General features: G+C 43.1%; 1 protein-coding gene across 3 annotated transcripts in view; it reads right to left on the minus strand.

Moving 5' to 3' along the window:
* The window catches only part of RB1 (RB transcriptional corepressor 1), a 117,372-nt gene that overhangs the window by 7,696 nt on the left and 90,657 nt on the right, over window positions 1-19,019 (minus strand). For all 3 annotated transcript variants that reach the window (XM_069970145.1, XM_069970143.1, XM_069970144.1), the window contains exons 18-21: window positions 6,893-7,008; window positions 5,340-5,476; window positions 5,016-5,161; window positions 245-349 (exon numbers count right to left, since the gene is read on the minus strand). In XM_069970145.1, coding sequence (XP_069826246.1) covers window positions 245-349; window positions 5,016-5,161; window positions 5,340-5,476; window positions 6,893-7,008 — 504 coding nt within the window. The remainder of the gene's footprint in view (window positions 1-244; window positions 350-5,015; window positions 5,162-5,339; window positions 5,477-6,892; window positions 7,009-19,019) is intronic.

The raw sequence follows: 19,019 nt of genomic DNA on the forward strand, positions 1-19,019 counted from the left end.
ATTTAAAGGGCATGATCAGCTTATCAGATGATCGCTGGCTCCATTACACTGGGAGATACTTGCCTAATTTGGCAATCGTTTGTGTGGCCATTTAAATGCATTGTTACCAGTCGCACATAACCATAACCACCAGATATGTATTTTGCTGGAAAAGCATTGTGGTAACTTAAAGTATATGATATAATTAGGCGTCACCAAAAATATCTTCCTACACAGCTCTCTATGTACTCACAAATTCACTTACCTCTTGGTTAGTGTTAGTTAGCTGTTTGTATGCGGTCACAATAGTCTTAAACCTGAGATCAATGTTCTTAGCTTTACATATGCCATACATGGAACACATCATAATCTAGGAAAACAATTTATATATCATTACTAAAGCATATCCATACATTACTGGCTTTAGACAAATGTTATGGTACACAACTAGTTGACAAGATCTCCACATCACATTGAAAAATGACTGACAATGTGTTCTGTCATATAGTATGTCACAATAGTTGGTGCATACTATATTTCATTAAGAATATCTCTGTACTTTGGTCAGGGTGGAGGGAAAGCTGAATGTAACAGTCTCCCTGCCCCTGCTGCTGAAAAAACACCCCCACAGAATGATGCTGCTGCCACCACCATGCTTGGTAGGGATGGCATTGGGTGATTTTTTTCTTTTTGCAAGGTCAGGGTAGACTTTCATGTATCTTTTCCTGAGGAGAGGCTTCTGTATGGCCACTCTGCTATAAAGCTAGGGCTGGGCGATATTGGCCTAAATCAATATCGCAGTTTATTGCACATGTAGCCGCGGTAACGATAATTGAACGATAATTATGACACACCCCTTTTTGCAAACCACACCCACTTGCCGTGCCAAACTGGCGATATTTTGATTCAAAAAAAGTTAAAAAGAACTCACTGAGCAGCAACCCATGGTTAGTCTATTATCATTATTATTATTTGTCATTATTAGGGGGTCTCAGCAGAGACCTGGACATGTGTATATACAGGTATACACCCTCTACAGGGTATACACAGGTCACAGAGGGATAGGTGTGTATGACTATATGGGGGGGATGGATTGGGGTGTATTACTATACAGTAGGTTGGGATCGGGTTACAGGACTATACAGGCAGCACATAGGGATAGGGGGCGGATAGGGGTGTATGACTATACAGGGAGGGCAGATAGGGGTGTATGACTATACAAGGGGGGGGCGGACAGGGGTGTATGACTATACTGGGGGATAGGGGTGTATGACTATACAGGGATGGCGGACGGGGGTGTATGACTATACAGGGATGGCGGACGGGGGTGTATGACTATACAGGGATGGCGGACGGGGGTGTATGACTATACAGGGATGGCGGACGGGGGTGTATGACTATACAGGGGGGGCGCTGATAGGGGGGTATGACTATACGGAGGGGTGAAAAGGGGCGTGTAACTTTACAGGGGGCACATAAGGATGGCAGGCGGGTAGGAGAATATTATACAGGGAGGTGCATGCTGGTACCTGTAGTCCCCTCAGTAACAATACAGGGCTGTAACATAGGAGGAATGGATGTGCTGCAGCAGGCAGGATACCACACACAGCTATAAGTTATCCTGCCTGCTGCAGCCCATTATTCCTCCTATGTTACAGCCCTGTATTGTTACTGAGGGGACTACAGGTACAGCTGCTCCTCCAGCTATGACATGCCGGCGTCACTGCACACACAGCACAATAACATGTGCAGGGACGCCGATATCAGAGAGGGAGGTGGAGGAGCAGCAGGGCCCAGGTGACAATGCCGCCCGTCTGAGCGCCCTCACCCCCACCCCCACCCCCACCCGTCCGGTCCCAGGCCCCGTCCCGCCGCACCTGTCCATCCATGCGCCCACCCGTCAAGTCCGGCGTCCCTGCACACACAGCACATTGACATGTGCAGCTCTCGCCGGCCGGGGGAGGGGGGGGGGGGGCTCGGACGGGACTGGTGCCGGGGAGGGCAATGTCAATGTGCTGTGTGTGCAGGGACGCCGGACGGGACCGGACTTGACGGGTGGGCGCATGGATGGACAGGTGCGGCGGGACGGGGCCTGGGACTGGACGGGTGAGGGTGCTCGGACGGGCGGGGGGCGGGTCGGGCGGCATTGTCACCTGGGCCCTGCTGCTGCTCCTCCACCTCCCGCTCTGATGCCGGTGTCCCTGTGTGCAGAGACGCCGGCATGTCAGTGGTGGAGGAGCAGCAGAAAAAAATACCGCAGATACCGTCCTGGCTAAGTTGAGGTCGGTTAACCGACGCCAGTGACGGTATCGGTATTTTTGCGGTATACCGCCCAGCCCTATATAAAGCCCAGAGTAGTGGAGTGCTGCAGTGATGGATGACCTTCTGGAAGTTTTCCCCAGAGTGACAGAGAGCAGAAGCAAAACTAAAGAGGAGAGATGTAATAAGCACCCAATTATTTCACTAATTAGTTCAGTTGTGCTACATTGCACATTGTATTTTATTAGAATATATCAATGCTTTCACTAAATTTAAAAACATTTCAATTGCAACATTGTATGTTTTTAAGTAATTAAGGGACTGCTGAAAACTTTGTGACAATTTAACACCAAAGCCTACACAAAAACAATTGTTAAAGGGGCTGTCCAGCGAAAATCTTTTTCTTTCAAATCAACTCGTGTCAACAAGTTATATAGATTTGTAATTTACTGCTATTAAAAAATCTCAAACCTTCCCATACTTATCAGCTGCTGTATGTCCTACAGGAAATGTTTTATGACACAGTGCTCTCTGCTGACATCTCTGGCTGAGACAGGAACTCTCTAGAGAAGGAGAGGCTTTCTATGGGAATCCTCAAACATTTCCTGCAGGACATACAGCAGTATGGGAAGACGTGAGATTTTTTTAATAGAAGTAAATTACAAATCTATATAACTTTCAGATATCGGTTGATTTGAAAGAAAAAGATTTTCACTAGACAACCCCTTTAAGTCCCCCCCTGATTAAAGAGGTATTCAACCCAACACACACACACACACTTTTGTTCCTGCCCACGGCTCATAATTACTATGTGCAACTGAAGGAGAGCAGCCCTGACAGAGGGTATCACATAATCCCTGGCAATAGTAATTAGTGAAATCATTATAAAATATACACTTCATACTCCAGGCAGCAGGTTCTTGTAAGACAAAAGCAATAATCTCTTTTCACAATTCAGACCAACGTTTCCCAACCGGGGTGCCGCGGGATCCCAGCGGGAAATGTGCGGTGTCACTTTAAGCATCCAGAGAAGCTGCGGCCGTGAGTAGGATGATTGGGTTTTTTTAGGGGCAGAGCAGGGGGCATTATTAGTTCATGGGGGCACCTCTTGGGGCATTATTAGTATATGGGGGGCACCTCTGGGGGCATTATTAGTATATGGGGGCACCTCTGGGGGCATTATTAGTTCATGGGGGCACCTCTGGGGGCATTATTAGTTCATGGAGGAACCTCTGGGGGCATTATTAGTTCATGGGGGCACCTCTGGGGGCATTATTAGTATATGGGGGGCACCTCTGGGGGCATTATTAGTATATGGGGGCACCTCTGGGGGCATTATTAGTATATGGGGGCACCTCTGGGGGCATTATTAGTATATGGGGGCACCTCTGGGGGCATTATTAGTATATGGGGGCACCTCTGGGGGCATTATTAGTTCATGGGGGAACCTCTGGGGGCATTATTAGTTCATGGGGAAACCTCTGGGGGCATTATTAGTTCATGGGGGAACCTCTGGGGGCATTATTAGTTCATGGGGGCACAGCAGGGGATCCTACATACAGGGGGCATCCCACATTCCTACTCGCTTTACTGCACATAACACCAAACAGCGCAGTTACTATGGGAGCCTACAGGAGGGAGAAAGGAAAGGAAGTTGCTAGAAATGTGTGGAGCCTAAATTGTTTGTCTCGTAGGTTCTGAAAAGATGAAACGTATCTGGAAGGAATCATCATGGAGGACTGGACTGGATGGAGAGGAAAAGGGAAAGTGACGCCTCAGATCAAAGAAGACGTCACCTGTGTATGACAGTTTTCTTATTTTGTAGAACATTATTTAGTAGGGGTTCCCCGAGGAAAATTTTTTTTCCAAGGGGTGCCCTGAGGTGGAAAAGGTTGGGAAGCACTGCTGCAGACTATCAAAGAAGTGTAGCAGAATTCAAGTTCTGCAAGTGTGTTTTCCAGGATGACCAATGACCTGATGCAGGGCTCTTACTCTATATTATAGCTGATCAGTCACTGGGCCTGGGTGGGAGTGCCCCTTTAACTGTGATGATAATAGCAAAGAGCTGTGATGTCACTGATCACTCTATGGACTGAAACCTGAACTTCTGTGGACCGAGCGGCCACATCACTGTGCTGAAGCCTCCATAGTGTAACCCTGCAAAGAGCAAGGTCCATACATCCGGGAGTGCAGAGATACCCGGTACCACTCTACCCACGTATTTAAATGAGCCATCTCCCTGTATGCACGGTCCATTTTCACCTCTGACCCCACTGGGAGCTGGCTGTGTAACAGAAGCCATGCTCAACGCGAGTTGTATGGCTTTGTATCACAGCACAGAAGCCGGCTGAAGAGACTGGCAGCCACTGTCAGCTTTAGGAGCCCTGGAAGGAGGAAAGGGTATGTGGCATTGGCTGCATGGGAGGGGGTTGGGGTATGTGGCATTGGCTGCATGGGAGGGGGGCGGGGTAACGTGTCCTCCCTCTCTTCAATAGGCAGGGTTATAATCGGTAACCCAGCCCTGTGAAGAAAGGGAGGACATGTGTTCTACATCCTAAAAGGTAGGGGGCCAGGAGCAGGGATCAAAACACATAGTCACTTGATGATGACCTAAGAGTATGCTATTTAACAACAGAAACGTTTTTGGGTGGAATACCCCTTTAAATGTGCTTTTTTTTTTTTCAACCAAAGTTAATACTTGAACATATGCAACAAATATAGACATACAATTACATATTTTATTTAGTACACAGTGCAATGACATAAGACATCATTACCTGGTCTAAGTGTCTGTCCCTCATCAGGTCATATTCATGTTGTAATGTGTGCTGGAAAAGTGTCCAGATAATGTGTTCAAGTTCTGGATGGTCAGGTAAGAGACTAGTGCATAGGCTGTTCAGCCTGAGGTATGCCAGGCGGTACACTGAGAAGGAAACACCAGAAATGCACATGAGTATTATTAACTTATACTAATATTAAATCCTAAATTATATTCAGTCACGTTAAATCATAGGAAAAATATAATATATATAATATAATAATATATATAATATAAAAATATAAAGTAACGCAGTTTGATGAGTTCTGGTTACTTTTTTTACCTTTTTTATAAAAAACTGAAAGTGAGGTAGATCTCTGCTGAGGCTGGGGAGGGTGTGGGCCATGACCATTTGTGCTGGATGTAATATGCACACTTGGCACAGCACACTGGTGCAGATTTCTTGAAGGTGATAAGTAGCTGAAAGAAGGAAAACATGTTGGCTCTTTAAGAGATTGAATACCACTTCGTGCAGGACATACAGCAGCTGATAAGTACTGGAAGACTGCAGATTTTTTAAAGTTTCACTGTTATTATAACTTTCAAAATCTAAATCAACAGTAGATGTAATACACAACAAGTTTACAATTTACATTCATTTAAAAAAAAAAAATTTTTTATTATCATGGAAAACACGGCACTTCCTGTTTTGACTTTTTTTAATCAAAAAAACAGGAAACAGTCAGAAGACAGGAAGTCCAGTGTATCCTAGATCATCTGACCGCTCAGAGAGAAGGCAGTCATGTGATTAAAGGACACATTGAGCCGTAACTCTCTGTACCGGCCGGAATTCTAAAAATCTAGGAAGTTTAAAAATCTGCCTTCTGGAGACTGGACCTGGATTTCTGGTAAGTTCAGCTTTGTTTTACAGCATGATAACAAAAATAATAATAAATGTATATTGCAAACTTGCTTTATATCACATCTACTGTTGATATAGATTTTGAAAGTTATAACGACAGGTACACTTTAAGAGAAGTAAATTACAAATCTCTAGCAGTTTCTGGCACCAGATGAATAGAAAGAACTTTTTCTGCTGAACTTTCTCTTTGAAGTGACTCTGTGCCCACAATCTGATCCCCCCAAACCGCTTGTACCTTCAGATAGCTGCTTTTAATCCAAGATCTGTCCTGGGGTCCGTTCAGCAGGTGTCCTAAAAAACAACCTTTAAACTTGCAGCCCTGTGTCAAATTGACGTGGCCTAGAATACCCATGTCCTAGGATTGCGCACCCCTCTCTCCCTCCTCCCCGCCCTCTTCATCATTAGGAATGCCCCTAGAAAATGTTTTCCTATTCATCACCTGTGTGAACACTGCGCATGGGCTGGATCATTAAGGCACCTGTGCAGTGTTCAGACAAGTGATTAATAGAAAAAATCCTTCCCAGAGGTGTTTCTAGTGGTGAGGAGGGCGGGGAGGAGGGACGTTGCAATCCTAGGGCATACACACTCTAGGCCACACCCATTTGGCACAGGGCTGCAAGTTTAAAAGTTGTATTTTAGGACAATAATTGCATCACCTGCCAAACAGACCCCAGGACAGATCTTGGAATAAAAGCAGCTATCTGAAGGTACAAGCGGTTTGAGGGGGTCAGATTGTGGGTACAGAGTCGCTTTAAAGGAAAACTCCAATGAAAAGTGACAGGATGATACCATCCCTGTGCCCCAGGCAGCAGATTTTTACTTTTTGCCAGAATTCTCCTTTAAGTCACTTTATCCACCCCCAACGCAGATCACTGCATATTACAGGAACTGCAACGCCTTGAGGTGGTCACAACAGCAGTATGCACTCACATCTCACAAATGAAGATATGATTTAATATATATTCTGTACTTACAGATCTGCTGCTGTAGGATTGTGTTGTGATGGCTGCTGTATTGTGCTTGGTGTTTCCGGATGATCTGCTCCCTCCCGATCTCTAGTTTGTCTGATCAGATCAAACAGAGGTGAATTCTAGTAGATAAAAGAGAAAAAAAAAAGAAAATTTATGTCCATTTAACAACATCCCAATACATGCTACAATATGATAAATATAGCAACAACAATAAAAAAAATAAACACTTGTCAAAAATATATTTGCAATAAATAAAATCCATAATGAAACTATATATATATATATATATATATATATATATATATATATATATATATATATATATATATATATATATATTTATTAAAAGATTCGGTTCAGTTTCGAAATGAAAGCATCTGATTATAAATATCAGGTACTGGCACAGATTAGATGAACACAGTCTGATGAAATAAAGACAGGGCTGGATCAGAAGAGGCGGCTAATTCCCGATTCTTGTTTAGGTACAAAGTACATGGAAGAAAAGTGATAAGCGCAGCTCTGAAAATGTGTTCCCATTTAATCCTAAATTAAAGGAAAGGTCACACCGGGGACCTTGTGTCATAGCAAATTTATGATAGAAACCTTCAGATGAGTTCAAAGTAGAGTAAAGCCAGATTTATAAAAGAAAATCATTAAGCCTGACCTGCTGGGAAGTTTTGGCACTTGTAACACAAACTAAGACCTTTGCCTGTTTACTGAGTTAGATTAGGTGTTCTTTGGGCCATTTACGATGCTATTCACATTGATCTGAATGTCAGCTCATAAATAAGGTAATTGTTGGCAGAACTGTCCAGTTTGGAGACAATCAAATATCCAAGGTTGGCTGCCAAACACAAGAGTTTTGCAGCCACCTTAAAGGGGTACTCCAGCGTAAAGCTTTTTCCCAGTAATTGAAACACATTACAAAGTTATACAACTTTATAATATGCTTCAATCACCTATCCGCCCCCCCCCCCCTTCCCTATCTTTTCCCCCTCAATCCCCCACCAGGAAGTGAAGTAAACTCATTCTTACCTAATGACTGTTGACCCCAGGCTGCTCTGTGGCAGCCATTTTGTGACAATGACATCATCAAGTGAGGCGGGTCTAAGCCCTGTTAAGCCAGCCTCCCTTTGTCAGCTAAAAGATATAAGCCATCTAACAGTTCTACAGAGTCAGACATCACAGGAGACAAAGTGCATCATGGGAAATCCCAAACCAGGTACAGAAAAAATGAAGACACCAACTGGAGCTTCAGGGACTTGCAAACAGCGGGAAATTCAAACAGAGACAGACTCAGGAGGGATGGTAAATGTAAAAACTATGTTTATGATTGATTTTTTTTTTTTTTTTAATCAGCGCCAGAGTAACTCTTTAAAGGCGTTTTAGAATACTGATGACCTATCCAGGCTATCAAAAGATCAGTGAGGTTCTACTTCTGGTACCCCCACGATCACCTCTCTGTGGTGCATATTCAGGTGACCACAGTTGTCTCTGCTTACATCAGTCCATACACCTGCACGCCATATACTTGCTATCAGCTATTCAGTGCATTGCAGCCTTGTCTATTTAAGTGTATAGGTCTCCTGCCAATCTAATGCTGGATGAAATAAATATGTAGGAAAGCCTACACGCGATCAATGATAAGTAAACACTTGTTTTACCTAGGACAGTCTACCCTGACCTCCTTATAAACATAAATGCTCATCTCAGCAAACTGTGCATGTTTAATTCAATGGGGAAAAGCAGATCAAGTAGTAGCTCGCACATTACATTGTCCATGATCATTGCCTATACTGTGTGTGCACTGCCGTCCATTTTCCCATTCACATGGACAATGGAGCACATTATATTGAAAATGCGGCTGTCTTTTTACCTCAAGATTACAGCTGTATTTTTTTTTTTTTACAGTGTGTGAACATAGCCTAAAGGGGTATTTTAAATTAAATTAACTTACATGCTATCTACTTGTGCATTGTGGGCAACTCTATAGACCATGAATGTAGTGGTGGCACCCAGGCATGGGTTGCCACTTCCTTCAAAACAAAGGAGGCACAGCCGCAATCTGAGAATTGTGGAGGGTACCAGTGTCTGGCCCGCCTCACAATCTGACACTTATTCCTTATAGTGTGGATGGGGATACGTAAATTTAACTCTCAATACCCCTTTACAACCACATACAATGACTCCACATAGCATGTTGTTCAATTCACTTCTGTCTCACTATTAACATAGTAGTGCCTTACGCAGAAACTCCTGCAGTATTAGTAGCTACATCGACTACTGTGTCCATTTCTTTACATGTAAATAAGCATGAAAGGGGCAGATCTGTGGGCTGTTGACGTTGATACTAATATGTCCCTCATTTAGACATTGCAGTTCTTATGTCCATGATAATTGGATTTATTGCTGGTATAAGTCCATATAAATACAAATGGCAATTGGTTTTGTAATCATTATGTTGAAGTGGGTCTTGGAGAATCACTTTTGTCATTTCAATCGTCCTAAACAAGAAGGTAAACTGCTTTGAAGTGCAAGACTATACAAAACTAGAGAAATGAATTACAAGATGTATTGTCCAGTAAGAGAATACATACAAACAAGCATCTTTGTGAGCAGTACAATATAAAGACTTTTATAGCACATGTTCTCCTTTGAACATATTTTTATAGTTTACACATAAATGTAATCTACATAACCCACAGCATACCTTGTAATTACATTTTAATTACTTATATTGTTCTTATCCTGAATTATAGCCTGTATCATACCCAGGAGCTGTATTCACAATTCTCCTAAATGTCAGTGGAAACAGTCAAACAGGTTTCATTTCTAATTATGTAGGTCAGATCGGTGTGGACAAATGCGATTAGATTATTTTAGGAGAAAGACATTAAGAATTTTCATAAATTATAGAACAGCAGCCAGAAACTTGATTCTGGCAGATTATTCCTAGGGTAAAATATACTCACTTCATAGACAGCATTGGACTAAACAGGATGCTGGTTAAGGGCCCTTTTACACAGGCCGATTATTGGCAGTGAGCATTACTAGAAATATGGCCCATATAAAAGTGTCAGCTATCAGCTGAGGAGCGGCCGCACAAACGATACAGGGATCATTTGTGAGGCCAGGCGCTCAATTAGCTCGGCCTTGTAAAGACACTTCAAACAAGTGCCAATCTCGCTGATGGCCGTAGATGACCTAATATCAGGACGTCTAAACGGACTAAGTTTCACTATCTTTACCATTGATGCTGAGCGGCATTTCACCACCCCAAGTACTTTGTACATCCTTGGCTCTGATTTGGGCTTAGACTAATAATTTGTATGGCTAAACCCTATGGAAGGATTTAGCAATGACTATATATGCACTGCTGTGTATCTTTGTTTCTGTAAAGTGCACTTCACTGCCATTTACATGGTAATTTGGCTGTGTATTTATAATATGGCTTCACTGTCCGCTGGGGGAGAAAAGCTTGAATAAGCAGGAGGAAACCGATCTCCATTTGTTAAGCTTGTGCACCAGTCAGCAATGAAATAGAACAATACAACTGCTAAACAAACCCAATCACCTCCAACAGAGGGATCTCAGGCTTCATTCCCATGCAGGTTTCTATGTAGTCTGCTCATGCGCTAAACATGCCCTACAGACATACAATGACATCTACAGGAATTCTTCCCAGCTTTTCAAGAGAAATAGCTCACACTATAGTGAAGTGACTGGAGGCTATTACATCAGCCCAGTACATCGTCATAAGACCATCTTCCCCGCTGTGGACGTGGTGTCTTGAACAATCATGCGTGTTACTTTGAGGAAGGTGTAAGAAATGGATTGCATGCTAGTAAAAAGGAACATACTGTATTGCACAAGTTTATGGTTCCTTGTTAATACAGAAGTACTATAGTTTATGGTATCTTAGAGGATGTAACAATTTATTATTAATATATTAAAGGGAACCTGTCACCCTGGGAGAGAGGGCCGAACCCCCTCCCCCCCCCATGGATAGAGCCCCCCCATACTTACCCTCTCCTGTCAGTACCAATCCCGATCCCGTAGCTGGGAAATGGCCGCTGCTCCTCTGCATGCTCATTATGCAAATGAGCAGAGATTGAGCAGTGATTTCCTATGGGCGTTGGACTCATCTTTGCTCATTTGCATGAGCGAGCAGAGGAGCGACAGCTTCCTTGCAACGCGACCAGCTGGAGGGGGTAAGTATGGGGGGTGGGTTTGGCCAGCTCTCCCCAGGTGACAAGTTGCCTTTTGAAAGAAAAAAAACAAAAACCCACTAATGTTATTTTCTCAAAATCACAATACATGTTCTATACACTGTCACCAGTTTTTAGTCCACATAGTAATGAAGGAAAATAACTAATGGGTATTTGGCCCAATACCGACGGTAAGCCAAAACCTGTCCTGTGGGGTGGAAGAAGGGGATCATGTCTTGGCATTAGAGTTGTGCCATATCACACAGCCCTACCTGCAAGGTAAGCAAGCAGTGATCTGCTAGAGCGGTTCCCGCTTACCGAGCCTAGTACATTATCCTGCAGTCAAGGCTAAAGGCGACCTTTCCTTTAACCAGCCATTGGCCGTGCATCTCCTATTACACTGCGAGATATCTGCCTGTTTTGGCAGAAAATCTCTGTGTGTAATATTACCTTAAGATTCCCTAAACATGAATCTAATAAACTGGCCCATTCATTTAAGTAAATTATATTCAGTAAAGTTTTATAGTGTAGATATGTACAAGTGAAGTAGTAGTATAAAAACATCCAAAGTAACCTTATTACTTAATATGCAGTTCTTTTCAACACATTTTTCAGGTTCTATGTTGAAATGCACTGCATGTTAAGGAATAAAGCTGCATTGGAAGATCTAATATTGCGTTTACACGGAACGATTATCGTACGAATTTGCACGATAACGATCGAATTCGAACGATAATCGTACGTGTAAACGCAGCGAACGATCAAGCGGTGAGCGAGAAATCGTTCATTTTGATTTTTGAACATGTTCTCAAATCGTCGTTGGTCGTTCGCAAAAAATTCACAGATCGTTCCGTGTAAACAGTCGTTCACCGATTTAACCTATGTGTGAGATAGGCTTAAGCGATCGTGAAAAGATCGCAAAACGATTTTTCTGTACCATATATTGTTCCGTCTAAACGCTTAAAAAAAATTTGTTACTTCGAAATTGTTAATCGTACGATTGGGCGAATTATCGCTATAAGTAAACCCAGCATTATACTACTCCATTATTCAGCATTTCCTGAATATAATTTACCTGCATTCAACAGCTGTGTCAACAGAGGCGTCAACCTAGATCACAGGTGTCCAACTCGTGGGCCTACAGCTGTTGCAAAACTACAATTCCCATCATGCCTGGACAGCTTGGACAGCTTAAGCTGTTCAGGCCTGGTGGAAATTGTAGTTTTGCAACAGCTGGATGGCCGCAAGTTTGACACCCCTGCCCCAGATTACAGCAGGAGCTAAGTAGTGACCACTGGGGAAAAACACTTCATAGAGCCAAGTGCTGCTTTCCAAGTGTTCCGATAATCAGGTGAAGTCTGGAATGACAGAGTTTAGGGTCCCATTTCAGACCAGAAATTAAAACACCTAAAAAGCAGAATGACGTTCACAAAATTAGATGAATCAGCAGCAATTCATAGGATTTAGTGAATCTTATTGTAGATTCCCTCAATTCTGCCTGTCATTATAGAAGCCTTTGTCGAGAACAATAAAAGAACTGTAAGTGATATTTTACACATAGAATAAAGCAGATCATACACACTGTCCAGCAGATCTAATGTCCTGGCCTCTTTGTAGCACAGTACATACAGGAAGGATAGAGACGTGTACAGCAGACCTGCACTGGGCACCATTTTCCATGTAGTGGGTATTTTATTACCATTTGTCTTCTTTATTTTTCCACTGTACTTATTTTTCCAATTTACTTAGGGTAAATACTTTGGGAGTTTCAGAGCATATTAACATTGTTCTGAGGGGCTCAACAAAATGAGACATCAAGAATACCTCACTTCTGTGAAGTCAAGGACAGTCAAAACTATAATTTTTTTACTACCAAAATTGTCTTTCATTATGTTCATGTTACAGCAAGCCCAATCCCACAAAATCTAAGAAGGAATTTGGGACTGGAGCAGACAAAAGGACTTCAGCAAATTGACAGATACACTATATTAGGTTTTAGCTGTCAGGATATTACAAAGAAATCTAGTCCTTAAAATGTCTGAAGGTTAGATAACTATAAACTCAGTCAAAAAATCACAGGACAAATGACACTGTGCCATTATTAGGGCACTCTTACTGCCTCAGAGGAATTAAAAGGGGTAAAGTAGACGCTGCTTTTAAGATATTCTAAGGACCAAAAGTAATTTTTTTTTGTCAGAATACAAAACCAAAATCATAGAATTTCATGGCTGTATGTCATATAGAGCAGAAGAATACTCTGTGGTAAGTATGTGGTAAGCCCTGGAAAGGCATTTGTAGTGATGGTTTGTTACACACCCTCTATACCAGGGAAGGGGAACTTGCAGCCCTCCACCTGTTGCAAAACTACAATTCCCATCATGGTCAGTAAAAGCCAAATATTTGGCTGACCAGGCAACTGGTAACTGGTTTAGCAACAGCTGGAGGGCCACAGGTTCCCCTTCTCTGCTCTATACACTCATGTAGATGTATTAATGACAGCAGCAGAATGGATGGTAAGGTCATGTACCTACTGGGAAGATGCTAATGTTCAGATCATTTTTATGCCAGTTAAACCACATAGAGTAGAGATCAGTCGATGAGACATCATGCGCTGTCTAAATCAAATGTTTCACCAGACATCACTAAACAGGCAAATTATGTGACTGGGTTAGAACAGATAACCTGCCCACTTATCTGTACTACAGCTGTACAAAAAATCCCCAGCCCATAGGTCACCAGGAAGTGATCCAAGTCTCTGCTGGTAAGAGGCGAGCTGTTTTATGTCACAATGTATCTATCAGCAGGAAACTTTTCTTGACATGATTCGAGTGAATCCGGCGCTGTTCATGTTACCAATGGTAGGCCATGTTCACACAACGTATGTGTTGTAGAAATCACGGCCGTTGTTGCAATTTGCAACAACACCCGTGATTTATACAGCACACACCTTGTATGTGAAAGCTTATGCATTTTAAGGCTATATTCACATGCTGTACAACAGCGACCGTTGTTTGACACGACTGTTGTTTGCGGTGTCAAACAACAGCTGCCGTTTTACATGTTCCTGCAGCCCCATACTACCATATTGGCCACAGGAACATTATTTTATTTCTATTTGGATTGTGGGCACCTTTGGGTGTAACAGTAACACTTTTATTTATTTTTATTTTTTTTAAGATTGCAGCCTTGGACAACTCAAATAAAAGTATGGATAGTCCAACCGCTTACATGTGTTGTCCTTTCTAGCTGAATTTTTTTTCTTTTAAAAGGGAGTACTAGGTGCAGTTAATCATCCTAAAAACTGCAGTAAAGAATTAACATAATAAATGTTTGCACATTTTCTAATGCCTTTTCCTTAAAAAAATAAATTATAGATAGATAGAGCAATCTCCACTACACTCGCAGGGTTCTTGCTGCTGTTCCCTGGTGCCACAGTTCTCAACCACATTACTATCGCTTTTAAATCACATGACAAAGTCTTTAGTTCTTACGCAAACATTGGGACAGCTATTGTCTGTGCGGTTTATTCTGACGAAAGAGACGTCCTATCACACACACACACACAAAAGGTCTGCAGAGGAAACTTTGGTTTCTTTAAAGCTGTGAAAAAACCTGCACCAGGTTAATCATAACGTTATGTTTAACAACTTTGTGCCTAAATAACAATTTGAAAATTGTTAAACAAAAGTTAGTTTTTGCCAGAAACTGCACCAAATGTCTCCACTTTTAAAAGGACTATGCAAATGGAAAAGAGTGCTAATTTTCTTTGGAGGAAGGGAAAAGCCATTAGGTAATCTCATAACTGCTAAAGACTCAGCAGCAGCTATGCTGATCCTCTCCCATATAAATGCTTGTTCGGCTTGGCCAAACATGCATGTATTCTCAATTGGGAGTGGGGAGGAAGCTGTTGCCAGATTTCTGGAGCCTGGTCTCCCTTATCCTCCACCTAAGGGTATGCTCCCACTACGGAATAGGTGCCGAAATTTCAAGCGGAGGACACGCAGCTTAAAGTTCCACCTGTCCCATTGACTCAATCATATTATCAAACAAAATACGCCATCCGCCCAAAGAATTGACATGTGGGACGATTCTAACCTGCTTGATAGGTCCCTAGTGTGCATGGGGCACTGAAGATTAAGGTATGCCGTACCTATACTGTTAGCTGTAAAATCCTGTGCCCAGTAGGCAGTTAGGAGCACTGTGGTGTAGCTAGCGCCCCTTCAAGCACCAGTTCGGTTCACACCCCTTAATAATTATCAATGGAGGCGGCTGGCCAGGGCCGGGCCGGATCCATGCTCTGAGGGGTGGTAGCCACATGCCCCGTGCACACTAGGTAACTATGAGCATGTTAAAGTCGTCTAATCTGCTGATAGTTCCAATTTAAGAGACAAAATTTTGTACTCCACCTTATTGTCGATTGCATGATACTTTTATGTGTACTGTATAGTAGTCTGCTGCACTTGTGTCCTAAAAATGTATACCGCCATATAACAGGCCAAATGTAATTAAAAATAGATTATATTTGGTTCAGCTACATTTGCAAATTGCAAAACCACATCATGGCAGACGCCAAGAGTGGTGTTGTTTCTGGAAGAAAGCGGCCATGTTTTTTGTCAGCTTTGATAACTCCCTTAAGGGTTTAACCTTATGGCTCTTGGGGTTTGTACTCTACAAGTTGTGATCTGTGTTTTGTGGCTTTCCCACAAGGTCAAATGACTCAAAAGTTAATTTTCCATAAAGCAACAGCCATACACTAAGATCCGGCTCCTGTTATCAGCGTCAGCCTGAAGTTTCACAACAGCAGCACAGTCCTTGAGGTTTTTTTCCTTTCACTCAATGCTATGAAAAGTGCAGCCTAGCACAAAAAGATTAAAATAAGTTTCAGGGTATAAACCCACACACCGTATACACAGCGTATTTACTGCTGCGATACGCAGCGAATACGCAGCAAAAACGCAACAAATACGCAACAAAAACGCAGCAGATTAGATCTAAATAACTGAACTCAGCATTAAATCTTCACCATCAAACTGCTGCGTATTTGCTGCGTATTTGTTGCGTATTTGTTGCGTATTTGCTGCGTATACGGCGTGTGGGTTTGTACCCTCAGAGAGATTGCGGTTCCATGAAAAGGTGCTGCTGCTGCTGCTGCTAACCCCACAAATAAATTATATATATATATATATATATATATATATATATATATATATATATATATATATAATGCATATATATATATATATATATATATATATATAATGCATTATACATCCCAGTACATTGCGTCACATGGAAACTATTGTCAATTTGACTACAGCATTCTGATCTCAATATATTATCCCCTATCCATGCGATGGAACATAAGCCGATCAGTGGGGGTCTGATAAAGGTGATATGAATGACTCAGTGGTTGCACATGTGCTCCATTTATCTTGGGGACAATTTGTTCCCCTTTCTTGAGATTATTGGGGGCTTGTTATAAAATTCCTAATGTGGGAATATTCCCTCAAGTGTTTTCCAGGATTATACGCATATTCCCTCTATGCATTCTATCTAGTATTAGGAAGAACAAACAAGTATGGCCGCCTGGCAGGAAACAGCAGGGAGACACACACATAGGGAACATATGTAAAAGTTACAGAAGAAGCCTGTAACTACAGGCCAGCTAGTCTGCCCTTGTTTCCTTGTTAATTTTATTTTAGGATACATGTAGGTTTATCCCAGGCAGGTTTACATTCACTTTCTGTGGAATTTCCCAACCGCATCTGCTCAGTTTCTTATTAAAAACATTTCATTCCTGAAGCTTTTCTAACACTTTAAAAGATGTACTCCAGCAAAAAAAAAAAAAAAAAAAAAAAAAAAATCTTTTAAATGAACAGTATTTATCAGCCGCTGTATTTCTTTGCAGGAAGTGGTGTATTCTTCCCAGTCTGACAGTGCTCTCTGCTGCCACCTCTGTCCATGACAGGAACTGTTCAGAGCAGTAGCAAATCCTCATAGAAAACCTCTCCTGCTCTGGGCAGTTCCTGACATGTACAGAGATGGCAGCAGAAAGCACTGTGTCTGACAGGAAAGAACACACCACTTCCTGCAAAACCTACAGAAGCTGATAAGTACTGAAAGACTGGAGATGTTTTATTATTAATAATAATAATTTTAAAAGTAAATTACAAATCTCTGGCACCCTCTGACAACACTTGATTTGATAAATAATTTCTAGCTGGAGTACCCCTTTAACATATTAAAAGGTTTCAATCATGCCCCCCTTTCCATTCTTTTCTCCAGACTATACACATTTAGGCTAGTTGCACACATACCGCTATGAGTATGTATGCAGTGTCCCAGAACATGCAGACTACTACTCCTATTATGGCCATTTCTATTTCTGTGTCAATGCCTGTTCTGGTAAGTGTTTGCACTGCAACTGCTGCTGGTTTTCCCCTAGTATTCTCTGGTATTGTGCATTTTCATGTGTATTCTCATGTGTTCCTGTGTATTACAGTGTACAGTGGTATGCAAGGCTGTTGATCACGTGACCGTGCCAGTGCCCTGTAACCATGGTTCCTCCAATGGCCGACTAGCTCTGGCCAGGAGCAACCATGTGACCTCCAACTTCCTCCTAACAAGTTAGTCTTCCCCCTGCTTCCAAGCAAGGAGGTTGTGTGGTTCTATCCTCTCCCACAGAAGAGTGACTAAGTCTGCTGCTATATACCAGTCTTCGGCTGTTTCTGCCTGCTCAAGTGACCGGATTCTTTTCTCTCATCTGGGTGTCATTCCGTTATCTCTCCTCATCGCTGCAAGGATTCACAGCAAGTATTATTCTCAAGCTAATCCACCCAGCAACGCTATTCCTCTCATACTCCTACTCCCATCATCCGGCACGTATTCTCACAGCCTATGCAGCACCACTCCTGCTTTATTTGTCAAAGCCTGCTATATACCCGGTTGCATCCGGACAGAACTGTTGCTACTAGTTACTTCATCTATAATAAAACCGCTGTTACTGAACCCTGGCATTGGTGTCCACTAACTGGTGCCCTGACTAAGTGCAGCGAAGAATCGCATGCCCATCATCACCCGCAGATTCCTCAGACCGGCCCTACAGCTGTGCTGCCCTCAGGCCTATACCGTGACAAGTATACACCCTGCAGCTGCCCCGGTCATTGCCCGCTCATAACACCAGCACTGCGGAAGTGGCCCCCAGGGGCCAGGGCATCGCATTTTTGGCGTCACGAACAGGATACAGACTGTGTTGTGCCAACTGTCAGTGTCCCCAGAACTGTACTGCTACCCCCCCCAGAGACTTTGCCGATTACTATGGGGGTGATTGAGGTGTTTCGGGCCCTAAACAGTACACAAGATGGCCGCCGTCTTCTTCAATTTCTGGCTGCGCCATACCCCGGAGAGGAGGGAGTTAACAGCCGTGCGGCCAAAGCGCGGGAAGCGTCCGGCGCCATAGACTTTCCATTGACTGCTCCTGATTGGCTGCCTGGGACGGATGACGTCACTGTTGCTGGGCAGATTCTGGAACCTGATCCTCCAGCCTGGCGCTCCTCCCCTTCCTGCTACAAGTTCCGGCCAGAGCGTGACAAGATGGCGACCCCCGAGAAACGTTTGCCTGCAGCCGCAGCACCAGTGATGCCGGAGCTGCCGAAGAGCAATCCTGCCAGCCTGCTAGCACCCCTCCCATCCTACAGCGACACCAGCTGGGACGCTGCCCCGTCGGACGACGGAAGTCTTCGCCGGGCCTTCATCCCGGCCTCTGCTGATCAGAATGAGGGGCCCATACCTGAGACCAGCATTTCTCCGGGACCCGGTCACTCCAGCACCGCTGACCTCGCTTCTTGTACCGGAGGGTCCTCATCACCGGACAGCGAACAGATTGTAAGTGGACCGACTCTGTTGTCCTCAGTCCCTGGCCC

This window comes from Dendropsophus ebraccatus, chromosome 5 (genome assembly GCF_027789765.1).
Source record: "Dendropsophus ebraccatus isolate aDenEbr1 chromosome 5, aDenEbr1.pat, whole genome shotgun sequence".
Lineage (NCBI taxonomy): Eukaryota > Metazoa > Chordata > Amphibia > Anura > Hylidae > Dendropsophus > Dendropsophus ebraccatus.